The sequence below is a fragment of the Echinops telfairi genome, unplaced genomic scaffold, assembly GCF_000313985.2.
Source record: "Echinops telfairi isolate 266 unplaced genomic scaffold, ASM31398v2 ScPeMD7_60;HRSCAF=208, whole genome shotgun sequence".
Lineage (NCBI taxonomy): Eukaryota > Metazoa > Chordata > Mammalia > Afrosoricida > Tenrecidae > Echinops > Echinops telfairi.
In genome coordinates this window covers 18,797,007-18,824,930 of record NW_022103958.1, presented here as the reverse complement: position 1 = coordinate 18,824,930, position 27,924 = coordinate 18,797,007, and the positions used below count along the sequence as shown (strand labels likewise).

General features: G+C 34.2%; 1 protein-coding gene across 1 annotated transcript in view; it reads right to left on the bottom strand.

Moving 5' to 3' along the window:
* Positions 1–27,924, bottom strand: part of CSTF3 (cleavage stimulation factor subunit 3) — an 85,556-nt gene that overhangs the window by 38,346 nt on the left and 19,286 nt on the right. The window contains exons 2-3 of the mRNA XM_004708276.3: positions 23,990–24,091; positions 23,772–23,867 (exon numbers count right to left, since the gene is read on the bottom strand). Coding sequence (XP_004708333.1) covers positions 23,772–23,867; positions 23,990–24,091 — 198 coding nt within the window. The remainder of the gene's footprint in view (positions 1–23,771; positions 23,868–23,989; positions 24,092–27,924) is intronic.

Sequence of the window (27,924 nt, the reverse complement as noted above, 5' to 3'; positions counted from 1 at the left end):
AAACAAAGATAATCTAATGGAAAAAAAGTTCCCACCACTGTGACATAAGTGAATGCTTGTATTTTTTGAAGGTTCTAGGCTAGAACAGAGGCAGGCCAATGTCATGTCAGCATGTGTCAAAAAATTTAAAGTTGCTGACAATAAATGTGATCAATCAATGAGATGCAACCACACATTCCTAATTTGTTCCTCACATATTTTCTATCAAGTACAGAATGTGTGTTGTGGGATCTAAGACAAATTGAGATCGAGATGTAGAAACTGATTTAACTCATTTTAATCATCAAGAGTTTATAACAATCCTTAAACACAAAAGCAAATTAAACCCTACCTAAAAATGAATGCCATTTTCCATTCACTTCTTTTTTTTTGTTCCCATTCACTTCTATATACTTTTTCATCTACACTTCTGTTGCTATCTACCTGTTCCCTAAAAAAGGCCTTAGATGTTACAGAAATGTACTTTGAAGGAAAATGTTAACAATCTCTCTATAAATCACTGAGGTAGCTATATCTGTCAGCCAGGAAAATTTTGAGGTATAGATAAGCAAAGAAGTATAATCAAATACATTCATTCTTTATTCAACAAATAATTGTGTTCCTACTGCAAGGCAGACTTGCTGATATGATAGCATTACTGTCCACTGCCATTGAGTAAATTCGGACTAATTGTGATCCCATAGGACATAGGAGCTTAGTGGGTTTGAAGCTGCCAACTCTTGATTCGCAGTAGAATGCTTAGCACTGTGCTCCCAGGGTTCCTTACATACAGGATGGCGGATAAAACCAAGTGCCCACTCTTTGGGAGCTTATATTTTAGTCGAGGCAGTCAAATAGGTAAACAAAAGTTTAAAAGTCTGACTCTTCTTTGTATCTTGATAATAAGATTATAGGCAATTTATTTGCACACCCGTACATCCTGTTTTCCTACAAAAAATATACTGTGTAATTCTTAATTCTCTTAACAATTCTAGACAAATGTATACCTACATATAGATAGGTACTAATTTAACAAACTGGCCAATACTTATTAATGTCAGCCAAATTTTAAGTACTTCACGTACTTAAATGTGTCATAGAATTTAAATTCTTTGTACTAACCAAATCAGGTACATTCATCTTTTACTGTCGTGAAAAAAATGTAGTTATGTGCTTAGGACTTACCAATTGGATGTGGGAATATGGCCTAGGACCCTATTAAGGAGCCTACATCAAGACAGAACATAAAAATAATTATTGGAATATGGGGAAATATTTAAATTTATTAATAAAATAATTTTATATATGCTCCATGCCCTATACAATTCAAGAAAAAGGAGACCTATGCAAACCAGCGTGATTAAGAAAAGCTTCAGAGAGCAGTTGTACTCCAGGCCATGGGAAAAGGGTTTGAGTAAATCAATGACATAACAAGAACTTCTAAAGTGCTCTATGTATGGGGGAGGGGGAGGTACAGTGGTGGTGGTTGTGGGTAAAAGAGAGACCATGTTGAGGAGTTCATGTAGAGAAAGAATGTTTAGAAATTGATTGTGGTAACAACTGCACAATTCTATTTGGCATGATTAAAATATAGAATGATATATGCATTAAATCCCAACGAATAAACAAAAGAAAAATATTTTAAAATAAAAAAGAAAATAAAGTGCTTTTTGTAGTGAAGCTATCCACAGGAAAGAAAGGGTATGTACTAGGAGAACAGTTTGGTTAGTTATATTAAAGGCTGATTACATAGCATCTAAAAAGTCAAGCAAAGTTAAGTCTGAGACACAGAACTGGGTGGCACTGGTGTTTTTCTGGCAGAAGCATGGCAGTGATGAGTGGAAAAAGGAAGACTCTTCACTGTCATGCGGATGTGGAGCAGGCTCAGTTGGGCTTCTTAGTTTATTGGAACGAGGCTAGGAAGCAAACTACAAGAATAGTTAAGAGGTTATTACTGTCATCCTAAGTGTGGTAATCCTGGCCTGAGCTTGGAGGTGGAGAATGAAAAACAGGAAGTGGAGGGGAAAATAACAAAGTATTTTTCCCATGGGGGGGGGGCGGAAATAATCCCAGAAAATGTTGTGAGTTGCTATAAAGAGATCTGAATAAAATAAACAATTTAAACCAAAGTTATGAATAGCCATCTCAATGATACATAATGAAAAGTAAACAATATAACAATTTTCAAAAAATGATATATATATCAATACAGAATTGGCAGAAGTGCTAGCCAAGAATTCTGTGAAACTGACATATTCATTGGAGATGCTTAACACTACTGATACAGTTTGATCTCACCAGATGGATTACACAGAAATAGAATTGATTATATCAGTGATTTGAGACAATGTTGTTGACATCTATTGAAAGAAATGAAGAAATGCAATTCCATCAGCCAAACCAAAGTCAGGGGCTCTCTTCGAATCACACTATCAATTACTTATGTGCTAATTCAGAACAAAGCTGAAAAAAATCAAAACCCACAACTTACAAAACATCCTGTCCGAATTTAATGACTATCAAAGCAATAGATTGGCCAGACTGAACACTAATGACTTTGTGGGAACGTATAAACAGTATTATAAATAAAGAAGTAAAAAGCCATTGAAGGGACATGAAAGAAGAACAAAATAGCTAGTTACCTAAAGAGACTCTGAAACCTTTAAGCTCAGAGTAACTAAATCAAACAGAAATGATGAAAAGAGCTAAACAGAAGATTTCTTAGGGTGGCATAAAAAGACAAAGTATTATAAGGAAATGTAAAAGATCTGGCAATAGAAAACCCACCAGGAAGAACATGATTGGTATTTGAGGGGCAAAAAGTTGATTGAAAAAGTATCAGAAGAGGAGGGAAGAAGGGAAAAACGAGGGAAGGAAAACAGACACTGTACCAAAAAGAACTAGTTGCTATTTAACCATTTTAGAAATATCTTATAATCAAGAACCACTGATACTGAAGGAGATAGTCAAGCTACGTTATACTTCAGGCACTGCCAAAATACAAGCTTTTAGGATGTTTCAATAGCTGCAACACTGAAAGCACATATCCATGTCAAGAATATTGGAAGAATGGGAAAAAATTCAAAAACAGAAGACGAGGCTTACTGGCTGGAGACAGGTGGGGTCCCAGAACTATGGTCCTTAGTCATGTTTCAGGTCTGTAACTGAACACACTCCTGTGGTAAAATGAACATCCATGTAAGATTAAATGGGCAGTACTTTGCCCATGTAAAAGTTTAGGGGCTAAGGAAAGAAGAAAAGTGGAAGAAGTGAGGGTCTAATCAAAGGGATCACAGCGGACATGTTGAAACAATGTGTAAGAATTGCTGAATGTGAAACTGATGATCTGCTCTGTAAACCTTCACAAAGTCACAAAGAACATTAAAAAAAATGGGAAGACAGCTACATAGTCAAGCAATTGACAGATCTATACTTAGGCCCGTTCAAAGAAATATATTCAGGTGGAATGTGAAAATTGAAGAATATCACTAACACAACTGAAAAAGAAGATCCTCAAGGAGATGTATTGCCCTTTGGTGGCAACAATGGGCTCAAACATAACATTTGTGGGGACAGGGCAGTGTTTCCTTCTGTTGGACACAGGATTATTGTGAATAGGAATGAGCTGCCAAGAATCTAACATGACATCACATGCAAGCAAAATTTTTAGGTAATTAAAAAAAAATAACAGTTGAAGCCTGTTGATAATTCCATAATTCGATAAGGAATGCCAGATGTCCAAGCCAAATTCAGAAGAGGACATGGAATGAAAAATATCACCAATGATGGATCTTGGCTAAAAGCAGAGAATATGTGAAAAATATTTACCTGTGTTTTATTGACCATGTGCAGGGATTTCACTGTGTGGGTATTAAAATTATGGAGCACATTACAGGTATTACAAAGAGTGGGGATTTCAGAACACTTGAATTCATATGAATCCTATGCAAGTCAAGAGGACAGCCATTTGAACAAGAACCAGGGGGGATACTGCGTGTTTTAAAATCTGAAAGTGTTGAGCAAGGTTGTATTCTTTCACCTTACTCATTCAATCTGTATGCTAAACAAATAATCTGGAACAGTGGACTGCATGAACAATGGAACATCAGGATTGGAGGAAGGCTCATTAACAACTTGAAGTCTCTGGTTAACAAACCTTTGCTTGCCAAAACTGAAGATACTTTGAAACACTTCTGATGGAAGTCAAATACTAGTCTCCCATTAGGCTTCTATTTTAACATAACGGAATAAAAAAAAAAACCCACCTGGCCAGTAAACATCATGATACATCATGAAAGAAATTGAAGATGTCAACCATTTCATTCTATTTGGATCCAGAATTAGCCATTTAATGCTTAAAAAGCAAAGATGTAATTTTGACGTGTCTGCTCAAGCAAGCAATCTTCTCAATTGCCTCATGCATGTAAAAACTTGACAATTAAAGGATAGAATAACTGATGTATTCAAATTGTAGTGTTGGCAAAAAATACTGAATATACTGTGAGTGCCAGAAGAATGAACAACCATTTTAGTCTTGAAGGAATGCCAGGATGATCCTTATAAGATAATGAGACTTCTTCACTTTTACATGTCATCAGGAAAGACAAATCCTAAAGATATCATGTTTGGTAAAGCAGAGGACTGACATGATGGCTGTACCGATGGCCGCAAACACACCAATGATTGTGAGAATGACATGGGATCAGGCAGTTTCATTCGATTATACGTAATGTCACCAAGAGTTGGAGCCAATCAATGGCAATTAACAACTACAACAGTTAAGAGGCTGGTTTACAGTAAGAGTGGAATTAAAGTGTTTGAGAATCATTTAAAAGTTTATATATGCCTAAGGCTTTAAGTATATATTTGCTTAAGTAGAGAATACAGACAAGCCAAGACTTCTGGAAAATATCCATTACAATGGAGAGAAACAGAAAGAAGTCATAGGAGCAACACAGACTATCTAATCAAAGGAAGTTAAAAAGGAGAACATTATAAGAAAAGCAAATGTTTTGTTGTATATATTTTTGTCACAAAACAAATTACACAAATAACAATGAAAACAATATGATTGTACAGCTTATTTTTATGATTGAACTCTTGAATTGCATGTGTATGAATGTGCCAATAAAACTGTTAAAAAACCCCAGATATGTGGATGGTAGAAAATTGAGGTAGAAAATATAGAAGCCATTGCATATTATAAATTTAAATACTGAAGTCATTCTATCCCTTAAAAATAAATAGCATATAACCCTTATATAGAAACCTTAATTCAAAAAATATTTGATTCTTGAAAGATATCATCTTGATTTTGATGCCTATTATTTTCTGATATATGACTTTACTAGAAAATCTAGTGTAAATCAAGAGAGTAAAGGCAAACCAAAAATATATGAAAGAAGCATTTCCTTATAAATTTACTTAAAGCTATTCTAATTACACTGTTATCTAAGTCTTCTAAAGTTTAATGTAAAACTGAAAAAATAATTTGGAAACAAGACTGTAATTTAAATGGGAAACATACACTTGTCCAACTAAAAACCTAAGCACAAAACATGTATTTAAAAGGAAAATATTTAAAGACCAAAACATTAAAGGGGGAAAAAAAGTTCTTTTATCTTAGAATGTATTTATCATACTTTCTATTCTACTATAGGAAAAAACCAAGCCAATACATATTGTCAACACTATATGAACTGTTAAAATAGCAAGTTGCACTATAGTTTTAAGTTTTCCTTAACTTGATTTTCAATCTCCTTATACTGTTCCTGTCCCCCACCTTAAAAAAAAAAATCAACAGAAACTCAATTTGAAGAAATATTCTAATACTCTTATCCATAAGGGAAATGTAAATAAAAGCCACAGAAAGGATAACACAATGTGTAAAGCGACTGGGAAAAGGGGTTCTTTGAAGGACAATCTGTGGGTGTCAAATTTGTCACCACCTTTGTGGAAATAAGGGATATTGAAAATTAAGATTTAAAAGTACACATATCCTTTGATCTAGTATTTGCAACTCCAGGAATTTAATCCAGTTATATTCACACAAATGGAAATGACATGTAGTTATTCACTGTAGTAACACAAGTTTGGAAAGAACCTTTGAAAGGGGCACAGATTAAATAATATATGGAATACTACGTATGTATTAGCAAAAAAGCGCTATGATCTCTAAAATGTACTGTTGGGCAAAAAATTGAAATCAGGATGCAATGTAAGCGTACATACCACGGGCAGGGCACATCCCTAGACTGGCAAGACCAATGGCCTAAGCTTTCACTTAGGAAAGGAACGGAGTGGCTCCAGGAGACTCTAGGTGACTTCTCACTGTAGGTTCCTTTGACCTTTCGATTTTGAACCAATTACTTTAAAAAAATATTTTTAAAGCTTTTCTCTACTTTATACACAATCTTCTTGGGATTCTTTTAAGTATATTTATACGTCTTCCTATCAATGTTCAAAACAAATCATTTCAAAAACATCAAAATGTACAAAAGAAAGTATGGATTTGTATATATGGAGCAGTAGAGTATTATTTAATGAACATCCAAGACAAAGGACTAGTTTTAAAACTTCTGAACATCTCATAGAACACAGTCATTTTCCAAAAAACCCAATCATCCCTAAAATAAATTGATGAAAGCACAGTACACAGTAAGTACATAACTTATTTAGTGGGATAATTTTCAGACAGATACTAATTAAAGTAATAATTAGTATCTGGGGAAACTCAAGATCAAAAATAATAACTTCTAAGTAAGTGTCTGTAACGTATTAGACACTTTACAAAAAGATTTTTAATTATATACTTGGGCAATAATTTGAGTGAAAAAATTTACTTAAGAAACCATTGTTTGATACCACAAGCTGTAACACCAAACCAATAAATCTTATCACACATTTTTATAAATTAGTAAGCTTACCAAATGCCTAATCATTGCATCCCTGAAAAGTATGTATCTAATATTGACATAATTCTAGTAAAATTCTTTTCACTTGAGAACCATTAGAATACATTGACTGTGTGGGGAAAAAAGCATTAAGAGTAATCTTTAAAAAGAGTCATCTTGTAGTCACTCTTTCAGCAAATTGAAAGGGCAATTCCACTGTCCTTCGGCTCTCATTGTTGCTCTTGAGAAATGTCGGTCTGCACTTTAGAGGTCATGGTTCTCCCTCTGGCTGCATATGTGAAAGTATTTTTTGCCTTTAGAGTTGTAGTTTCATTCCATGTATCAGGATTTTTTTTAATCCAGGTTGGGATTCAACAAGAAACTTCAAACTGTTCATATTGTCAATTACTTGGAAAGTTCTTGGCCTTTCTTTTTTCATACAGTGTTCTACACTCTTGTATATCCTCTAGTTCCAGAACTTTATTTTTCATACTTTGTCTTTTAACTGCGCTTTCATATTTTCCACCTTATCTGTATTCCATCAGTTATCCAATTTGCCCTTCATCTGTGTCTAACCTGGTACTAATCTCACTTGTTAATTCTAATATCTTAAATTTTGGTAGAACTGTTTATACTGATTGGCTTCATGTCCTAATTTTAAGTATATTCACATATGCTTGACAGACATGATACAATTCTATGAAGGTATCTGAACAGCATCGCCTGGTTCTTTGTGCCATAGCAGTGACCACCACTGTGATGAGAGGCATTTGCTTTTATGCTGTCCTCAATCCACACAATTAGCCATTTCTCCCCACTGATATAGGTCCCCCTGGCCTTGTAGCCTTCAGCTGATTCTTTCACAGCATGATTTTTTATTTTAGGCTGATCATGATTGTTGAGTACAATCTAAGTCACCAGCAGTAATGTTCAGATTGCCACCTTTGTTTAATCTTGCTTTACTTCCAAATGGACACCTCTCCTTGGTCTCTTGCTGTCACTAGCACTGGTTTTGCTGCACTTGGAGTCATGATACACTTCATGGTATTTTCTAAAGAAAACTAAACAGATATATGTGAGTCAAATCAGTTATACAATAAACTTTTTGGTTAGGAAGTACAGTACATACATAAGCCGGGAACATAGGTGTTTATTATGGCTACCAAGACACATTTACAGGCAAAATTATCAATTTGTGCACAAAAGACATGATATACACATATTATGTTAAAGGGAAATGATTCTTTGTTAAACCCTATTATCTGATTTGGATTTCTGAATTCTACTATAACCTTACGGGACCTCAGACATACAGTTGTTCCAAAACAAATAACCAATGCACGGTTAGATTTGTGTGCTAGGATGAAGATGCATACCTCCAGAAAGCGGAGGAAGCTATTATAAGACACTTAGGCAGCATTAATTTAGTCAGCATAGCTCGACTTCCTTTGAACTACCCAGAACATGTGTATTTGCATGTCATATCCACACAAGGGCAGACCATCTGCTGTTCTTAATTCTTAGGTATTCCTCAACTAATTTGCTTAAATCAAAACAACTTTCTTCACAACCTTCTGAAGTGGGGAAGGATGTATATTTACTTTTGGTTCTCCTTTCCCTTTAGGGAACACAGATTTACAGGGAGGATGAAACATTCCACCTTAGGCAAGCTTTAGATTGACTTTTGTTGCTAGAACCCGGGAATTCAAAACTGCAGTTCAATTTCTCCCAGTTTGAAAAATGCTTGCAGAGCAAAACCAAGTGTTCTGATTATTTCCTTGTCTTCTTGCCAACCCCCACTACCTGCCTCAGACACAAATAGGTTTGGCCTGGTAATTCTTAATAGGCTGCGAGTTCCTTAAGACTTTTAGGATGTTCCTAAAATTCTATCCAGAAGCCTTAGTAATTATTGTTGAAAAAGTTAGCATCTCTTTTTGTAATACTAGGGAAAAACATGTAAACTACCCTAAAAAGCAGTTAAAACTTTAAAAAAGCAATGTTGATCAAAACTTTTGCTGAAAAAATAAAATTATACTTCCTGTAACTCATTTATAGAATTCCCAAGTAATTTTAATTCTTTTGAGAAACCTTGAATACATGCAGCAATTTAAATTTACCATTGTTTGTTATGTCTACAAAGTGAAGAGTTTGGGCAAAACCCCACAAGGAACTAAAGTAGTAAATAAAATTTAATAACTACGCATTTTAATGTCAAAGCTAGAGGTATTTTAAAATATCTGCATAAAGTTTGCAGATTAAAACACCAGCATTTTATTTGCAATGCTCTGATCTTAATGAACTTCTACTCCTGATGTTAGCACCGTGCACAGGTAAAGCTGTGAAAATAAGAGTAAATATGGCCTGTTCCACTTGAATTTGACAATCAACTTTTTTTTTTTAATTCGAAAAACTTTGTACAAATGTCTCAGAAATTTCATAGGCCTAAATTTGTTTTGCATCCACCAGCAACTTATCTTCCATATTTAAAATGTTTGTTCTGTCTATAATTCAAGAGCACTGAAGCAACCAATTTTAAAACTGTACTTCAAGAGGCTAGGTAATTTAGCAATGCCTTTAGATTAGGTAATCCTTTAATACTGAAATTTAATTATTTTAGGTTCCTGGAATGTACCAGTGCACAAAAGACAGCCAAGAAGACGGGTAAACTCAAGAGTGTGTTGTAATATGACAAAACAGAGCACTGCACAGGCTGGATCAAGAGCTCTGGTAGCGAGGACTAGGGATTTTTAAACAGGATGGCCACATTAGAGACCCCTTGGGGAAGGTAGCAAACATCTTTGTAAATACTTCTAAGAAATCAAAGTAGTTATCAGGAGAACTATCACTAGACAAAACAGCTCATATTAAATTCATATGGTAGAAGTAGGTCTATGTCTGGAAAACATCAAGCATGTCACTGGCTGGACAAGAGTCTTAGGTAGTTATTTACCATGTGATTATGAAGCAGAAAATTTTTGTTCAAGTGGTGTCCTATTCGCTCAGTTCATTAATTTTTATTAATTGAAAATTAATCATGAAGAGTATTAATTTTTTGCTTAGGTTAATAAAGAACTTTTTGAAACACTGCTAAAGGTTACAAAACCTGGCAAATGTAAGAGATGTCACTGAATTGTACAACTTGTTAAGACTGTCATGTTGGTTCCGATAGTGACCCAATATACAAAGATAAACCATTTCACCAAGGGGTTTCCTGTTTTGTGTTTTCTACATCACCAAACATGTCTTTCCCCAGGGATTGGCTTCTTTTGAAGTCAAAGATACATGAGATGAAGTTTCACCATCTTTGCTTCCAATGAACATTTCTGCAATACTTCCTAAAATTTTCCCTTTCTGGCAGTCCATTGTGTGTATATATACATAACCATATTTCACCAACTCCTTAATTCAAAGGTATCAGTGTCTTTCTCACTCACTGTCCAGCTTTGCATGTGCATGAGGTGATCGAAAATACTATGGTTTGGATCAGGTGCACCTTCGTCTTCCAAAGGTCTTTTGCAGCAGTTGTCCAGGGCAGTATGGCCTTTGACTTCTTGATTACCATTTCCCAGGGCATTGATTGTGGATCCAAGTAAAATGAAATCCTTGATACCTTCAATCTTTTCTCCATGTAGCTTATTGCTCCAGTGCTGTTTTCTAATGCTGATATATATAGTACACCCAAAGCTGTAGTCTTTGATCTTCCAGTAATAAGTGCTTTCTTTATTTTCAACTAACAAGCTTGCGACACCTGCATACTGCAAGTTGTTAAATGAGTCTATCTCCAATGCTGGTTCCATGTTCTCCTTTACCACATCCTCTTCTGAATCTCAATTAAATTTCTATCAGTATCTTATCAATGTATTGCTGCAATCCCATTTTTAAATCATCTTTAGCTTAACTTTATGTGCATTTGATATAAAATAACATTGCTCAATAATGTCTACATTCTTCTGGATCATCTGGTACCTATCTTCCAAATTTCTTGGTGTAGCAAATAAATACATCATTTTAAATTTTACAAGAAAAAAGGATTAAAATAGAAAATTGCAATATTTTAAATAAATAAAATTTATCACCCACCTTGTTATACTGATAAATATAAAAGGAATGTTACATAGACAAGGATGCTTCAAAAAGCAAGGGAAAATTCCATTGTTTTACTTAATTTTTCCTGCAAACATTTTGAAGCTCCCTTCATAATTACTAGTATAGATATAAATCCCTGAAAAGTTACCAACTTATAAAATCTTTTATCCAATTTCCACTTGAACAGTATCTTAATGTCTTGAAGATTACAGAAAGTAGACAAAGTAAACCAAGAACCAGGAGTCATTAGTTCCCTTATCATTCTCATCCACTCTCATTGCTCTGAAAAGTTTACTGCAATGCTTTTTCTAAATGTATAGCCAATATTATCATTATCACACCATCAGTACTTCAAAATAAACCATATCCCATTAATATAGTCAGAAAGGCAATCCTCTCTAACAAATTTTTGGATCTTACAAATCAGTAATTCCAAAAGAAAATTTGTAGAAGTTTTTCTCCCCTCCTCCTCGACATAGTACTACAGTAAGGTATTTGTACCTTCATTAAAGAACCCCAACTTCAATGTAGAAACTGAGTTCTATCGAGCAAAATTATTTTTGTCAAATAGATGTTTGGAAATAACAGGTATTTTTTAGGTGTTTCTTTAAAATGGAATTTATCAACCTGGACCAACAATTCTGAATGCCCCTTATTTGAAGAATATTCCATCTTTAAGAAACTCCTTGTTGTTAAAAACTGATGTTACTGTTCTGACATCAATGTAGAATGAAAAGAATATTTAGAATTATGTTCTTATAAATTTAAATGGCCAGCAATATCCGAGACTTATTCAAAGTACACAATGAGATAGATTGGCAATAGCTGCAACAAAGGGATCAAACATAACAATTGTGAGGATGACACAAGCGAGCGTGCAGTGTTTTGTTCTGTTGTACATAGGGTCACTCTAACTGGGCTGCCAAAAGCAGCTCTGTAATCTTCAAAACACAGTGTAAGTGTTAGGGTCCTAAATGAAAGGTCTGCTGTTTGAATCGACAAGCTGCTCCAATGGAAACAGATGCAGTTTTTCTTAGTTACAGTCTGGGCCACCCTATGAAACAGTTGTACTTTGTCTTAAAAGTGTCACTGAGGCAAAATTCACTCTGGCAGTGGAACATGTAACCGGTGGACATTGGACTACAGCTTTCAGTACTTATTATACTTTATAAAACAAAAACTCTCATAACTGGACCAATATGTAACATAATAAATACAGGAAATATTAAAGAGTTGTCATGGGTTTCATTTTACTTATAACGACAATCAATACTCATGGAAGCAGCAGTCAGAAACCATATGAAGCATTGCACCGAGTTAATCTACTGCAAAAGTGTCAAAAAGCAACAATGTCACTTTGAGGACTATAGTGCACCTGACTCAAGCCAGCGTACTTCCAATCACCTCACATGCATGGGAGAGTTGGACAAAGAATAAGGAAGACCAAGAAATAACATACTTTTGAACTATGCTGATGACGAATCGTAAGAAGAAACAAACCTGTACTGGAAGTACAGAAAGCTGCTCTTTAGAAATGAAAGTGAGACTTCAGATCATGAATTTTGAATGCTATCAGGGGAAATCTATCTCTGGTGGAGGGTCAGATGGTCAGCAAAAATAAGACCCTCAATGAGATTGTCAACGGTGGCTTTAACAATAGACTCAAACAGCGCACAGTTGTGAAGATGGTATAGAACCAAGCAGTGTTTCTTTCTATTGTAGGGTCACTGTAGTTGGGAGAAAACAGCAGGACCTAGCAATACATAGCTAAAAGCACTACATAAAATAAAATTACACAGAATAAAAGCAAGTCGAACTTTAGAGGTTCAGATTTGACAGCAAGCACATGTTGAAGTTGTATGGATTATTTCATCATGCCTTTCCTGAAAGATCTGTAGACATTTCTGCTGAAGTAAATTTTCTTCATGCAGTTTAGAACTTTTTCAGATTCCAAAACTCTAATCAATGTAATACCAAAATAGACAAGTACACCCCCCCAAAAACCCAAAACTCATTGGTTTAAAAAAGTCATTTATCAATCTTCTACTAAATGATTCCCCTAACTCCACTAAACATTTTTAATTTCATTTAGGTCCTCAGTATTTCTGTGCACACAGTGACCTTACAGGACAATCACACTGGCACAAATACTGCAATCTTTACAGGTGATTTTCAGGTCTTTGCTCCCTCATAACTCATGGATTCCGTTGGCGACTTTTGAGTTAGAAGTACAGTGCTAAAGCACTTAGTCACCAGGGCTTCTGTAGTTAGTGTAGTGATTAGTTTACGCCAGAAACTGGACCACTTGACTTCTCCAGTCACTGGTTTACCTGTTGATTTTGAGGCAAGCTGTATACTTAGAAAAACTGGAGATCTGAAACAAGTAGAATACCACCTAGTTAACACAAATAACATCAATAGTCATTTAATTGATTCAAATGCATTGCAACCCTAGAGAACCCCTTATAGTAGTGGTTCTCAACCTGTGGGTCGCGACCCCTTTAGGGGTTGAAGACCCTTTCACGGGTCGCTCAATTCATAACGGTAGCAAAATGACAGTTATGAAGTAGCAACGAAAATAATTTTATGATGGGGGGGTCACCACAACATGAACTGTATTACAGGGTCGCAGCAACAGGAAGCTTGAGAACCACTGCTTTATAGGGTTTCCAAGGCTATCTTTGCAAAAGATATCTAATGGAGCAGCTGATGGAATCAAGCCAACCTTTTGATTAGCAGCTGAACCCTTTAACCATTGCATCCTAAAGGATCCCTTGTGAATAACTACTTCAAAATTATGTCAAAGTGGAAACTGACTAATCAAATAATCTGTTTAAAACACTAGTAACAAGCAAAATACATTGAATATTAAGTTTTATAAATGCTATTACTAGTGAGACAAGTAATCAGGAAATATAAATTTTCCATGTGTATTTAATTTCTAAAAATCTGAAAACATTTACCTTCAAAGATACTGCCTATATACACTTTTATTCTTAGTGAAATGTAATGTTTCTCTGTAAAATTTTAAACTACACAAATATGTACATATACGGTGAACCCTCGTTTATCGCGGTCAATCGGTTCTAGACCCTACCGTGATAAATGAAATTCTGCGAAGTAGGATTCCTTATTTGTAAATCAAATATTTTCATAGTTAGAGCATAGAGGACATGAAAAAACACCCTTTAGTCACCATTACACTCGTATTACCCAATTTATTAAACGAAAAAGGGAAAATACAGTAAAACATTTTGGACATTACAATTTATTATTTATGATATTATTTATGGCATCAAGTGTGTACAGTATGAGCCAATCAGTGGCAGTAATGACAGAGCATGCACTGTTACGCAAAAACCGCGATAGAGTGAAGCCGCGGAAGTCGAAGCGAGAAGTGGCGAGGGTTCACTGTACATGTACCAATTCAAAGAACCTGCTGACACTTAAATACTCCAACACATGCATATTTTGGATAAAATCCACAAAAAGTTTAGCACTGCACTGAATGCAAATATATTAAAATTCAAAGTAAATTGTTTAAATAAGTTGTTTTGATAAGAAAAAAACCACTTCCCACCTCCCTCCTTTCCAAGCACTATGGTAGTTCTAAATACAACTATCTAAAATAACTCGTGTAACTTTCCTATCATATCACATTGTGAATAATTAATAAAATCCTTACCATTCAAATGGATGGGAATAGAAATAGCATGAGATATGTGCGGTAAACTAAAACCTAAGCACACAAGACAAGCACAAAGGACTGCTAAGGCATAAACCTTAAAAATTGAACTTATTAGCCAAAAACGTAGGGATTTTTACTAGCAGACTGCATCAGGGAGTTTTTGAAATGTAAATATTGAACTATCAGTTATATTTGAATTCTATTACTTCGTTTAAACACATTATGGTTATGTAAACAATGTTCACTACATACAGAAACATGAACCATGCATAGCAAAATGTACATTGAGTCTATTTGCAAAGTGTATAATTCACTATGCTATTTTAAAAACTTTTCTGTTTTCCTTAAGCTTCACTGGCAAAGAATGACTCTATTTAGAAAATTAACAAGCATAAACTAACCAAATTCTATAAACTGGCATTTTTCCCCTAATAATACTTAAAGCTTTTATGAATCATACAAATGGTGGAGCTAGTATTTTTTCCATGTTTTCAAAGACAAACTTCATGTCTGAGTGACAATGATCTAGTTAAAACTCGGTAATGTAACACTACATAATTTAAATCATCAGTAGATCCTATAGGGAGGGTTGGATGAGAATGGACATTTGTAGATTTGGGTACCTCTGTATTAAATCAAAACTGACATCAATGACCATGGGTTTCTGCAAGGACCTAAAGGTATCAAACCCAACAAAACAGAATACAACAAGTTAAAATATGTATCACAGCAGCTAAAATATATAAATCTAACAAGCATTAAAAAACTTAAATTCAGGCTAAGAAATGTTCCTCATCAAAGACTATAAGCACTAACAATAAATTATATAATACCAATAAACTCAGACTGAATACAGGTGGGCGGAGGGCTATTATAAAGGGTACTGCACTACTCACGTAATAAAATCAGCACATAGGCTGTTGTGTATTTTATCACTGTTAAATTTCCTGAATAAAATTGAACTATTTAGATTAAAAATACTAGCATAAAAAGGGCATGGTGTACAAAATACAATCAACTTAATGGTTCAGAAAAAAGATTAACTGCAAAGTTTATGTGACAAAATCTTAAAAACGAATCCATTTGGGCAAAATGTAAGTGGAAGTCTGTATAGTTTTCATATGCCTAGAAATCAATACAAAGTTTAAGATACATTATAAAAATGACAATTTGTTAGTTTGTAACCCTGTTACAAATCCTCTTGGAATATTTTACTACAAAGTAGTTTAAACAATCTAATGCCCTATGTCATATGTTTAAGCACTTTCTCGCTGCTATTTCCCAAATCCAAGCACTATAAATCTTTCAAAAAATTCACTAAAGTGCCACATAATAGCCAAGAGAAGTCATGGATGGAATTAGACAAATATACAGATAATACAGGAAAACGATTTGGCTGGTAATATCCCCCCCAAATTAGGAACTAGTGGTGTAGTGGATGAGCCAACTGCAAGGTCAGCAATTCGAAACTATGAGTCACTTAGAGGGAGAAAGACAGGGCCTTCAACCCCCGCCAGAGTTCACAAACTCACAGAAGTTCCACTGTACTACTATAGGGTTGCAGCAGTGAGTTATACAAGATAAAGACCTCACGTGAAAGTTTTAAATATTTTTAACATTTATAGTTATTTTGATATTTAGACAAGAATACTTCCTAAAGAGACTTAGTTGTGAGGTTCCCAGTTTACATCTAGAATGAGCCAACTCTTTGTGAGAGCAAGCATTGCCTGGAAAAGCTATTCTTAAAAATTACCAATGTTTTAGTTACGGTATACTTAAGGATATCAAAGGAAATGAGATTTTTTTTGTTTAAAATGGTTCTTCTAGTGAAAAATCCAAAAATGAATTGACATCTGGCTACAAAAATACCATACAATGCATGGTTCTTTGTGAAAACACTCCATTCACTCACCAAGTTCCACTCTGTATTTGACCAATAGTATTTAAGTGCATTTGTCAGCTAACAATCTAAAAATAAATCTCAAAGGTAGAAGTTAGGCATCATTACAAGCTTCATTCTTATAAGCCACAGCCTAAATCCCTCCCTCCCATAACACCTCGAACTTTCCTACGGGCTGTCTGATTGATGCCAGCAACTAAGTTTTCTGCTATGGAGTTGCTAAAAGCAAACACTGCCTTGGCATTTGTGATTGTTTTATTACCATGCACTGACATGTAAATACTACACCACCTTGTACCTAGAATTTTTAATATAAAATGCAGTATTGTTGGGTCTTTGATATAAGGTTCATTACCATCTCCTGAAGGCTACTTCATAAATCTCTTTGCCTATTATTTTTAGAAACATTTAGGAGGTAGATTCAATGTGTTAATCTTCTGGAGAATGAGTAAACAAAACACCTAACGGATTCCCACTCAGAATGACCCTATCAAACAACATACTGCCAGAATCCGTACCAATTTACAGTGACCCCTACGGGGCAGAGTAAAACTGCGCTTATGGGTTTTTGAGACCGTTAACTGAGAGTAGAAATACGTATTCCTTCTCCCACTGAGCAACCAGTGGATTCCATTTGCTGACCTCTCGGTTAGCAGCCCAACATGTATCCACATAGGGTTTACATGGCTGTCAATCTTCATGGAAGTCCACTGCTGCATCTCTCCATGCAGTTGGTGGATTCCCTCTGCTCACCTCTCTGTTTAGCATAACTGTTGGGCCACCAAGGCTCTTAGGTACCAACCGGAAAAGGTGATTCAAAAGATTCCCATGAAGGACAGTAATTTACTGTTTGTTAAATTTTGGCTGTAAAACATGGTACGTATAAAATAAGAGGAAATAGTGAATCAAAGGTGCCCTTGTGGCAGTGGATAAAAGCAACTGGTCTCTAGGACAAGGGTTGGTAGTTCAAACCCACCAGTTGCTTTGTGGAAGTCTGCTTTTGTAAAGATTTGTCAGCCCCAAAACTTCAAAGCATGTTCTTTCTACCATCTTACAAGGCCACTATGATTCAGAATCAAGTCAGAGATAGCACACTTTGGTAATCAAACGTATCTTACCATTTGGCTCTAAAATTCTGGTTATGACACAATGCCCACACCTGGGCTTTGTGTTATACATGAAATAATTTATACAGTTCAGTTAATGAAAGAGACTTCAAGATAGCCATCAGGACAAAACCACCACCACCACAACGAATTCCAGTATTAAAAGATTTCAGAAAGCATCACCACAAAAGACCAATTCCCCCCTACAAACGTCTAGACAGAATATTGTACATCCATTTCATCTGTTTCAGATAAAATTTATCATGAAAAGGTTAATCAAATATTCCTAAAAAAATAATTTTATATATCACAATCTGAAACATTACAAAACTTAAAACTTTGGGGCCTTACTACTTTGAACAGACATTTAAATTATTACTTCAAAATAACATTTTAATTCTTTCATACTTAAAAAAACTTTTGAATAGAAAATATCCATATGCTTCCCTGAAGCTGAGAAAAAAAAATCAGTTGAAACCCTTAATAAGTTGCACTGAAAGCAAATACTAATTATTCAATTTGCTGTGGATTCTGATGTGAGTATCTATTGATTCCATTCTATTATGCCATTGTACTAAGCAACTACTTTTTTAATTAAGCAGTTTCTAAAAGCAACTGTTTTAGTACAAATAAAAACGGATTTATAAAGCAAATGACATACAAGCTAACAAATGCATCCTTGTCCGCATTAAAAGTGCAACGTTTTAGAATCGCAGGTAATATTTCAGACCTGTTCATTTCCTTAACTGCCTTAAGCCAGGCTTTCATTTACCTGGGTTTTTTTTTTTTAAATGACTTGGAAAACGGGGATACACTAAATGTAAAAAATGAACATATTAGAATACATCTGAGTTTTTTGAAACATCAACTGATTCGCATGTTGTTCCTCTAAAGTTTAGTTGCTGAGCATGGTAATAAGGCTTTTGCGTTGAAATTAATTCTAAGTGCAAATATGGAGGATTCTAATACCATAAAACTATTAAGGGCTTCAGTGTGTTCATGTTTATTCCTGGGTTCCATGCTGGAGCACATCTCTAATTATGGTTCTTAGAATGTATACAGGAGTGGAGGGATCACATACCAACATCATTTTTTTAAGAGCTCCATGATGACAGAACTAAAAAATTATTTAAGACTAAATATTAAGGATTCTGTATCATTTCATAAAGGTTCAAAAAGTATATACTTAAATACTATACACAGAAAAATGTTATATTGCATGAGTCAATAGTCTTTACACTTGTATCTTTGGGAATAAATCTACAAATGTCCATTTCTTTTTTACATTTTCAGAACATATTATCTATTACACAAAAGAGGCAAATATAAAGCTGGATTAAGAAATTTCTGACTCAAAAAAAAAAATTTCTGACTCCTGGTAGAAGAAAACTATCCCACCCCCCTTTTTCCAATAAAAGTTTATCAAGGATTATAGTTGAGTTTGTAAAGTGGAGAAATACAAATACAAGCATAAAATTTTCCATGAAATTAAGGTAGATACATTTTACATAAGAATTTCTGTAAAGACATCTGGTATTGAAGTGATTATATCCTATAATAGCAAACAGGTTTAGTATGAAATGTCTTGGATGAAGAGGCCTCAAAGGGTAAAAGTGTATACGCCATGTTAGTAAAAGTAACAATACCTAAGCACTTTCTTACAAAAATGGAGAGGAAGATAAGACAATTCAACTAAACTAAAAGAGAAGTTTACTACTTTATAAATAGTAAACATGCAAGCATTTCCTTTGCTTTTCAAAAGCATTTAATTATTCTAATTACTACTCAGTTGTATTTGTAAATTAACTCCTGTTGTGCTTACACCCTTAACTCTATATTTTACATGCATTTAAAAAACTGTAGATAGAAATAACACTGTGTTTTAGAGTGAAATCTGAATAACCACACAGACATGGACCAACATTTATTACAAACAGGAAAAGAGCAGATCTCTAAGAAAAAAAATAGTACAGATGCTTTTTAAAAGCTACAAACTTAAGTATAAAAAAGAAATTCTCATTACTTGATAATGCATTTTTCTATATATTAAAATCACAGGACTCAATATGTATAACATTATAATACAGTACTTTAAACTGCTACTTAAAAAGATACTAAAACATTATTTAACAATGGAAAATTTATTTCAATTTAGATCGCTCATGTTGCATCCTGATTTCACTTCCATTTTCCAAGAAAGGTTATTTTGAACAGTTATGTATACTTCACAACCCATTATTTATAAGAAATGAAAAAGCAAGTAAAAAGAATTCATGTTTTTAAAACTTTTAAATAAGAAGCAATCAATTCTCTATATACTTTTATTAAAGAAGTACAACTTTAATACACAGCAAGATACATTGTTGCCAATATCAGTAGCATTACCATCTTCGTTTTTCCTTCAACTATCCCACAAAACATCATCATCCTTCAGTAAGAAAATTTCATATGTGGCTTAATTCAACATTAATTGCTTCTAACAAAATGGTAGCTTACTTATTAGCTGGTCACATTGATTACCTGTCTACCTACTATTATCCACATGACAAACTACATAACTACTCGGGGGGACGGGAGAACAGACGGAATGTGGCAATACTATGTATACATTTCCTCTATTTTGTAATGTAATGCATGCAGGCAGTCCCAAAGTTACTCCTAAGTGTGTCTTTAAATGGAAGATGCAGTGAAACTACTGTTATGCAAACTGTTATTTACCCTTACATTTTAGTAATTTTGGTACAAGAAAAAGCTCTCAAGCCTTTTCAATGGGTTAAAAGCTGGTCCTGTAGCAAGAGGTGGTGATGGTACTGAATGAGTAGGGTTGGTTCAGTTGTTTCAAAGGGAGGGCAATTTACAAGACATTAAAGGGCAAGTGCAAACTGTCCTGGCAAACCCAGGACTTATACTTCAGTGACTTAGGACCACTCTAAAAAATGATTCTTAAAAAGAGTACTATGGCAACCCAAGAGGCAAGTGAATTTTGGGAATAATGAGGGCAACAAATTGTATAGATGTGTTTTATACAATTGATCTATGTATTGTGATGAATTGTATGAGCCCCAATAAATTGATTTAAATTTTTAAAAAGTACTATGGCTTTGATTAGAGTATTTTACTTTAATGTTTAAAAACTAGCATTTCTAAAATTCACATTTCTTTACTGAATTTAAGACATCCACATGCCAATCAAGTGGGTAAAGGAAGTATGTGAATGTTGCTTTTAATGAAAAATTATACAAAGTATTTTCATAGCATAGTAATTATATTTAATCTCTTACTACTATACCACTTTACAATTGTTTTGCTCTTTCGATATTATTGTCATGTGATGTACTGTTTCTGAAATGTGAGTAAAGCAGTAATATATTTCATGTATCTGAGGCAACAATGTTACTGTCTATATCAAATATACCCCTAATTTGGCCTAGATAATTTTTGAACTACATCTTTATAACATGTAAGTGTTGGTCTTAATTGCTCTTCAAGAAAACAAGAGAATTTTTACCCACAACAACTGCCATGCTGTAGCAAAAAGATAAACGTAAGACGTATTTAGGATGATATTCTTTTAAATCTAAATTTTAGACAGGTAGCTAGGTTCTGTTATCTGCCTGACATGAGAAAAGCTGATATGGTGGCAAGTATTACCAGACCAGTGTCATGAACTTCAAAGAACTATCATATTTTCATTTTTAATTAGTTTCAAGTTTGGAAACAACAAATTAAACCACTGCGCTCCCTTTTTGTTGGTTAGCATTTAAGTAGGCTTAACAAGAAATTTTTCTTCAGGGAAGCAAACTGCATTTGTTACAGATGTTAGAGGGAAAAAAATCCCTCGATGTATGTGGAGTCACACAAGTTGGTTTAAACGAAATATAAAACAGATGAAATGTGATAGTCTTCCCACCATAAAGTACTGAGTTACAACAAAATGTCTTAGAATAACTTTATTCTTGAAAGTGCAAGCATGTTATTTAAACACTGTGTTACTTTCAATGTAAAGACATTATTACTTCAGATTTTAAAAACCTATAGATTGTGCATCTTTCCCAGGCATATTAATGATTACCTGATGGGATACAACCTCCCCCCAAAAAAAACCTTTAGCTCACCACAGAAGTATCACAAAAAAATGCAAAATGTGAGAATATAAAAAATAAAAACAAAGAGCAAATTAATAAAGGGCAAACAAATTAATTCATTTCTGAAGCCAGCACTCAATTTCAGTGTATTTCCTAACCCAGGAAAAGAAAAAATATAAATGTGTTTTTAATCATATCTTCCATACATAATGCATAGACTTGTGTATGTGCAAGAAGTAACTGTAAACATTAGCAACTAAATTAAGCCAGGCCACTAAGTAGCCACTCTGAAATATATAACATGAACCCGTTATTTTGACCACTTCCAACCCCTTATATCCTATAGGCTTATTATGGGAGAAGTAAGACTCATTGTGTTTTTAATTACAGAACAGTATCTAGAAGCCAATTTCAATTTAACTATGACATAACAAAACACATGAATACCTGAATATTTAAGAAACTGAAAATAGGAATCTATTAGAAAGTATTACTTTACTATACGATTAGGTACCAATTATGTTCATTCTGATGAGTTCACAGAAAAGCTAATGTGTTTGCAAATTCAAAAGTGGAATGGAGACGAGTTTCAGGTGATCCAGGTTCCTTGCTTTCATGAGTAACAAGAAGCAGCACTGGCTTCAGCATACTTCAGACAGGCCTATTATTCACTTACCTGGTGAACTTCATGATGGCCTACTATGACGATTTAATTATATATAGCGAGGAAAGAAATGATCCCAGAGAATAAGCAATTTAGGATATGGTCACAGGTCAAAGTACACCCAAACTCCACATGATTCAATCTTTCATACACACACACACCACACCACACACACACTCTCTCTCTAACTCATACATTTCGCACACAATGTTCTTATAAACTCCTCCACCCCCAGTCCAAAGTAACACAATGGAAAACCATAGCACAAATACGAGTACACTGTAGCCTCAATCTAAGTCTACTGTTCAGTGGGTCCTTTCTGAGGGACACAACACAGGTGAAAGTGTGTTGTGTTAGAGTCCATTCAGTACTGCTGTGACTAAAGCCCCGGAATGGGTCCAAAACAGACCCACATATTATCAAATTTCAAAACTATAGTAGAATGTTAGGACGAGGCTGCAGTGTACTTGATTATGTCGAGACTATATATTACAAAACACTCAAAATAAGAATGCATACGTATAAAAAGATATGACTGTCATTTTTAGCTTTATGTGGATATCAATTATTCCCATCTCACTCCTTCCGATTCCTGAAAATTGTTGAGATTATCAATGTCAGTTGTATCAAAATAGTAACACTTTATCCTCTTGACTGCTAATTCCAGTCTTCAAAAATGAAAAATACTCTAATATTATTAAGAATGGGGTCCTTACTCTTTTAAAAGTAAATACAGTTGACTTCAAATGCCAACATTAAAAAATTGGGAAAAAAATTTTTTTAATTCACCGACTAAATTATGGTCACATAGACTTGAGTCACATGAGCTTACTCCTGGCAAATGTAAATTTTATGCTATTAAATTATTGAAGTGCTTACATTTATTGACAAAAAACAAGCATTTCACAAGTTTAAAATCTAAAATTTTGACCTAAGTATATTTCATTGCACCAGACACTCAAAATACCCTAGGAAACTAACATAATACTTCTGCATTGTCACATAACCCCATTCATATTAGTTTGTAAGTAAGAATAAAAAGAAAAATGAGTTCTAAATAAATGACACAGGAGGCAATAAATTGACACATGACGAGTAAAGAAAAGGCTAAAGCACTCCAATACCATTGAAACTGTTTTAATGTTGTTGCAACTCCAAAATGCAACAATCATCAGCTTGTAAAAGACCCAAATGTCAAAAATGCATTTTAATTACTCCTTCATACCTATTTTACAAAATAAAGGCAAGAGACATTTACACCTTCCTTGTCCTAGTTGTGCTATGTTCCTAACTTGTTTTCTATCACTATAGTGTACACTTCATTCCCACCAGATGCTATATAAGAAAAATAAAATAAATAAAATATTAACCTCTGCTTCAATGTACAGTTTCCAGAATCTGCCAGAACTGGGGAACTGGGCAACAAGGCGTTCATAAGTCTTCCGTGCTTTGTCTATAGGTTGATTCTAAAATTGAAAACCAATAAACAGCATTTACAATATTAGGATTAAGAAACTATTATTTACTGCAGAACCAAGTAGTGTGATTGGACCCATAGAGAACAAAATGTAATCCTATATCACTAAACCTGTGCCTCTCGAATGAGAATGCTCCAAGCGTCAAGGTCATATGGATTCTCTTCTAATTTCTTTTCAGCTTTCTTCACCTTCTCTGGGACATATTCAGCTGCCTGGAAAAGAAATAAATAACAAACTGAATTTACTGTTTTAAAATCTCAGGGCAAGTACAATATAAGAGTCCCAAGATGTACTATTGTCACAGTACAGAGCTTAATAAACTGTCACAAAACAAGCCTATGTTGTCTGGAATCTATATATACTTTGTCAGAAATCACTTGCATAACAAAATATGACATAAATTTTTTTAGGAAAGCACACTATTTTCTTTACCCAACACCTTTATCTTTTATACTAAAACTACTTTAGAAACAGTTCATAAGCTTTCTGGGTTCAGAACCTCTTCATATTTTAAATTTGAGGGGCATGAATCTTTTTTCCCTGTGGGATAAACAGTCCACTTACAAAGAATAAATGTTACAGGTTAGCAAAAACAAATATTTTCCATGAAAAAAAAAAACTGTAAAAAATGTTTTTCTTTTATATGCTTTCAAATTTCTTTACTACCTGGCTGCTGTTTTTAAAAAAATCATTTTATTGAGAGCTCTTCCAGATAGAACATTCCACAATAGATCAATCACATCAAGCAGTACTGTACAACTGCTATCAGTCAGTTTTAAATATTTTCTTTCTACTTTAACTCCTTAATACCAGCTCCCCTTTATACCCTTCCCCCCCACCAGGAACCCATATTTATTTTTTTGCTGCATCTTACACCATGCAATATATCCACTGACATACAATTCTGTTGTTTGCACCTCTCCAGTAGGGTTATACAGTCATCAATGCTATCAGCATCCCTTTCCCCACCCCCCTTCACTTCCCATTCCTTCAGGGAATATAACTTTGAGAAACACTGCTGTAGACCATTCACCCTGAGCCACAAAAGTAAATAGTATGAAATGAGATATGAAAAGTTTATTGACATAATAGAATGAACAAAAATAATGTAACTTTATAATTAAAACAAAAAGTCTAATAGAAATTAAAATAAAGTCAATGAAAAAATAAGCTAAAACAAGCATGCAGTGGTCATGTGATCAACAAGCCCTGCCCTTACCTATAATTTTTTTTAGTAACATTTATTATAGAACGTTTATATTATAGATATGACAAAATACCCATTTATTTATAAACTATCAAGGGCTCATCAGGGAGGGGAGAGCGGGGAGGGAGGGGAAAAATGAGGACCTAATGTCGGGGGTTTAAGAGGAGAGAAAATGTTTTGAGAAACGATGTACAAATGTGCTTTACACAATTGATGTGTGTATGGATTGGGATAACAGTTGTATGAGCCCCTAATAAAATGCTTAAAAAAAAAAAAGAAATGTAATCTAAAAGAAAACCATCTAAATAGTAGCATCCGAGGCATAAATGAAAGTATTATTTCTCAAGATGCCATTCAGGACATAACTCTGTACCACAATAAAATGTGATGCTCAAATATGTCGGGCAAATAGTAGTTCTATACAGTTTTATTTTTGCTCTTTTTGCAAGTCACATTGATAATATTCACATTGGGAAAACTTGAAAAAAGTTCTACTGAGGGGAAAAATATTTGGCTAATCCTTCCAATGTATACATATTATTAGATAGAAAAAAACATGTTTTAAAATACTTTGATTTTCCATCAAAATTATGAGATATAAAAGAGCTTCATAAATAAGTTGCTCAAAAAACAATTGGAAAAAAAACACACCACCAATTGGAGATAAAAAGTTTTATGAAGGACTACTTGCTGCACCAATTAAAACATAAAGCAATACAGAATTCAAACCTTTGGTGATACTGTAAACAAAAGAAAAATAAAAGACAGGACCAGAGGTCAAATGTAAATGATACTTTTGAGAATGATGATAGCAACAAATGTACAAATGTGCTTCACACAATGGATGTATGTATGGATTGTGATAAGAATGGCAGGAGCCCCCAATAAAATGATTAAAACAAAACAAAAAGATACTTGAAAAATTTGCATATAAAAGATACCATTTCATACCAGTTTGCTGATCACCTAATAAATGGTTAATTATATAATCACCTGGGAGTGGGGAAAAGGAAACTAGCATTAAACACTATCTTTTCTACCACAATAAATTTCCAGACAGATAAAAAATTTAAACATTAAAAATAAAACTAGGAAGAACAAAATATAGTAAAGTTTATCTTAACATGGTGGAATAGGCTCTTCAGAAGTCTTTGAAGATTAAATTATGTAAAATTTAAATCTGTATGTGAGCAACATATAATCCATCAAGTGATATCTTCAGCATATATGACCAGTTTATTAATAAAAGACAGTGATTAAAAAAGAAAATGAATACAACATATACAAATCACTTGTAGTAAGGGAAATACAATTCATAAGAAAGCATTTTATAATGAATATTGCATTAGTAAGGATGTGAAGCTGCAGATACTGTTGACAGGGGCAAATAGCACGACAGATTAAACTGAAAATGAACTTCTGACCCTGAATTCCCCTTCTAGAGATTTATCCTACTGCCTATCTGCACAAAGATCCATCATAGCAGATAGCTGCTAGGGTGCTTATAGGTGCACAGACAGAGGAGTTTAAGAAGACTGACTAGCTGAACAAATATGGAATTTGAGCCACAAAAAAGAAGCAGATTCTCTTGTGATCCACAGGGTTTTTCATTGGCCATTTTGGGGAAGTAAATGGCCAGGTCTTCCTCCATAGGCACATAGGCTGGAAGCTCGATGAATCCTGTCTACCATAGATGAATGACCCCGCTAGCTCTCAGCCTTACTGCAACACATCAGCCACCACAATACAACAAACTGACATTTTCACAAAAGTTCCTTATAAGCTAAGATGTCAAGACTTCAACTCGCTTACTTTGAACACATCATCAGGAAGAAACAGTTGTTAGAAAAGGTCATCATGCTTGGCCAGCATAACCATGGGAAAATTCTCCATGAGGTAGATTGACAAAATAGCCACAAACATAGCAATTATTATTAAGATGACTACCTCGAGCCAGAGCTGACTCAATGGCAACAAACAACAACAAAGGGATAGGCAAGGAACATCCATAATTAGCAACATAGAACAACCTCTATAGAACACTCAGGAAACTGGTTGTTTCTGTGCAGGAATATTGATAAAATATATTTTGAAAATTCTATTAGGAACTAAAAGCAACTCATCTATATACTGTATTGCCTTTGACGGTTCTAAAAATTTGTACTTCAAATAAATCTGAGAGGGAAAGTAAAAATTAACCTCCCAAATTAGATGAATATTTCATAACTGGTAAAAGAACAGAGAAACTCATGAGATAACCTCTACTATTTGGCTAAGCATAATCATTACTAATTAAGTCACCAGCCCTTTAGTGATTCTCAGCCGCTCTACTGAGGGGCTTGTACCACTAAAAGAACCCTCCAAGTGGGTCTAATGTCCAGCTTAGGTTGACAAGCATGGTACTTCAATGATTCCTCATCTTTTGGGTGACACATTTTACAGCCTAGGGACGACTCCACAAAATATAATTTCTCAAATTTTAGGGGAAAATGAGGACCTAATGTCGGGGGTTTGAGTGGAGAGAAAATGTTTTGAGAAACGATGTACAAATGCGCTTTACACAATTGATGTGTGTATGGATTGGGATGACAGTTGTATGAGCCCCTAATAAAATGTTAAAAAAAAAATTTTCTCAAATTTTAAAACACAATTTATATAGTAATATCTAATTAGTATATTAAATAAAGTCAAATTTTGAAATGGGTGTAAACAATAATAGTAAAAAAAAGTCAGATGCTGATAGCACTAATGTTTCTTTTTTTTAAATCATTTTATTAGGGGCTCATACAACTCTTATCACAATCCATACATACATACTTTGTGTCAAGCACATTTGTA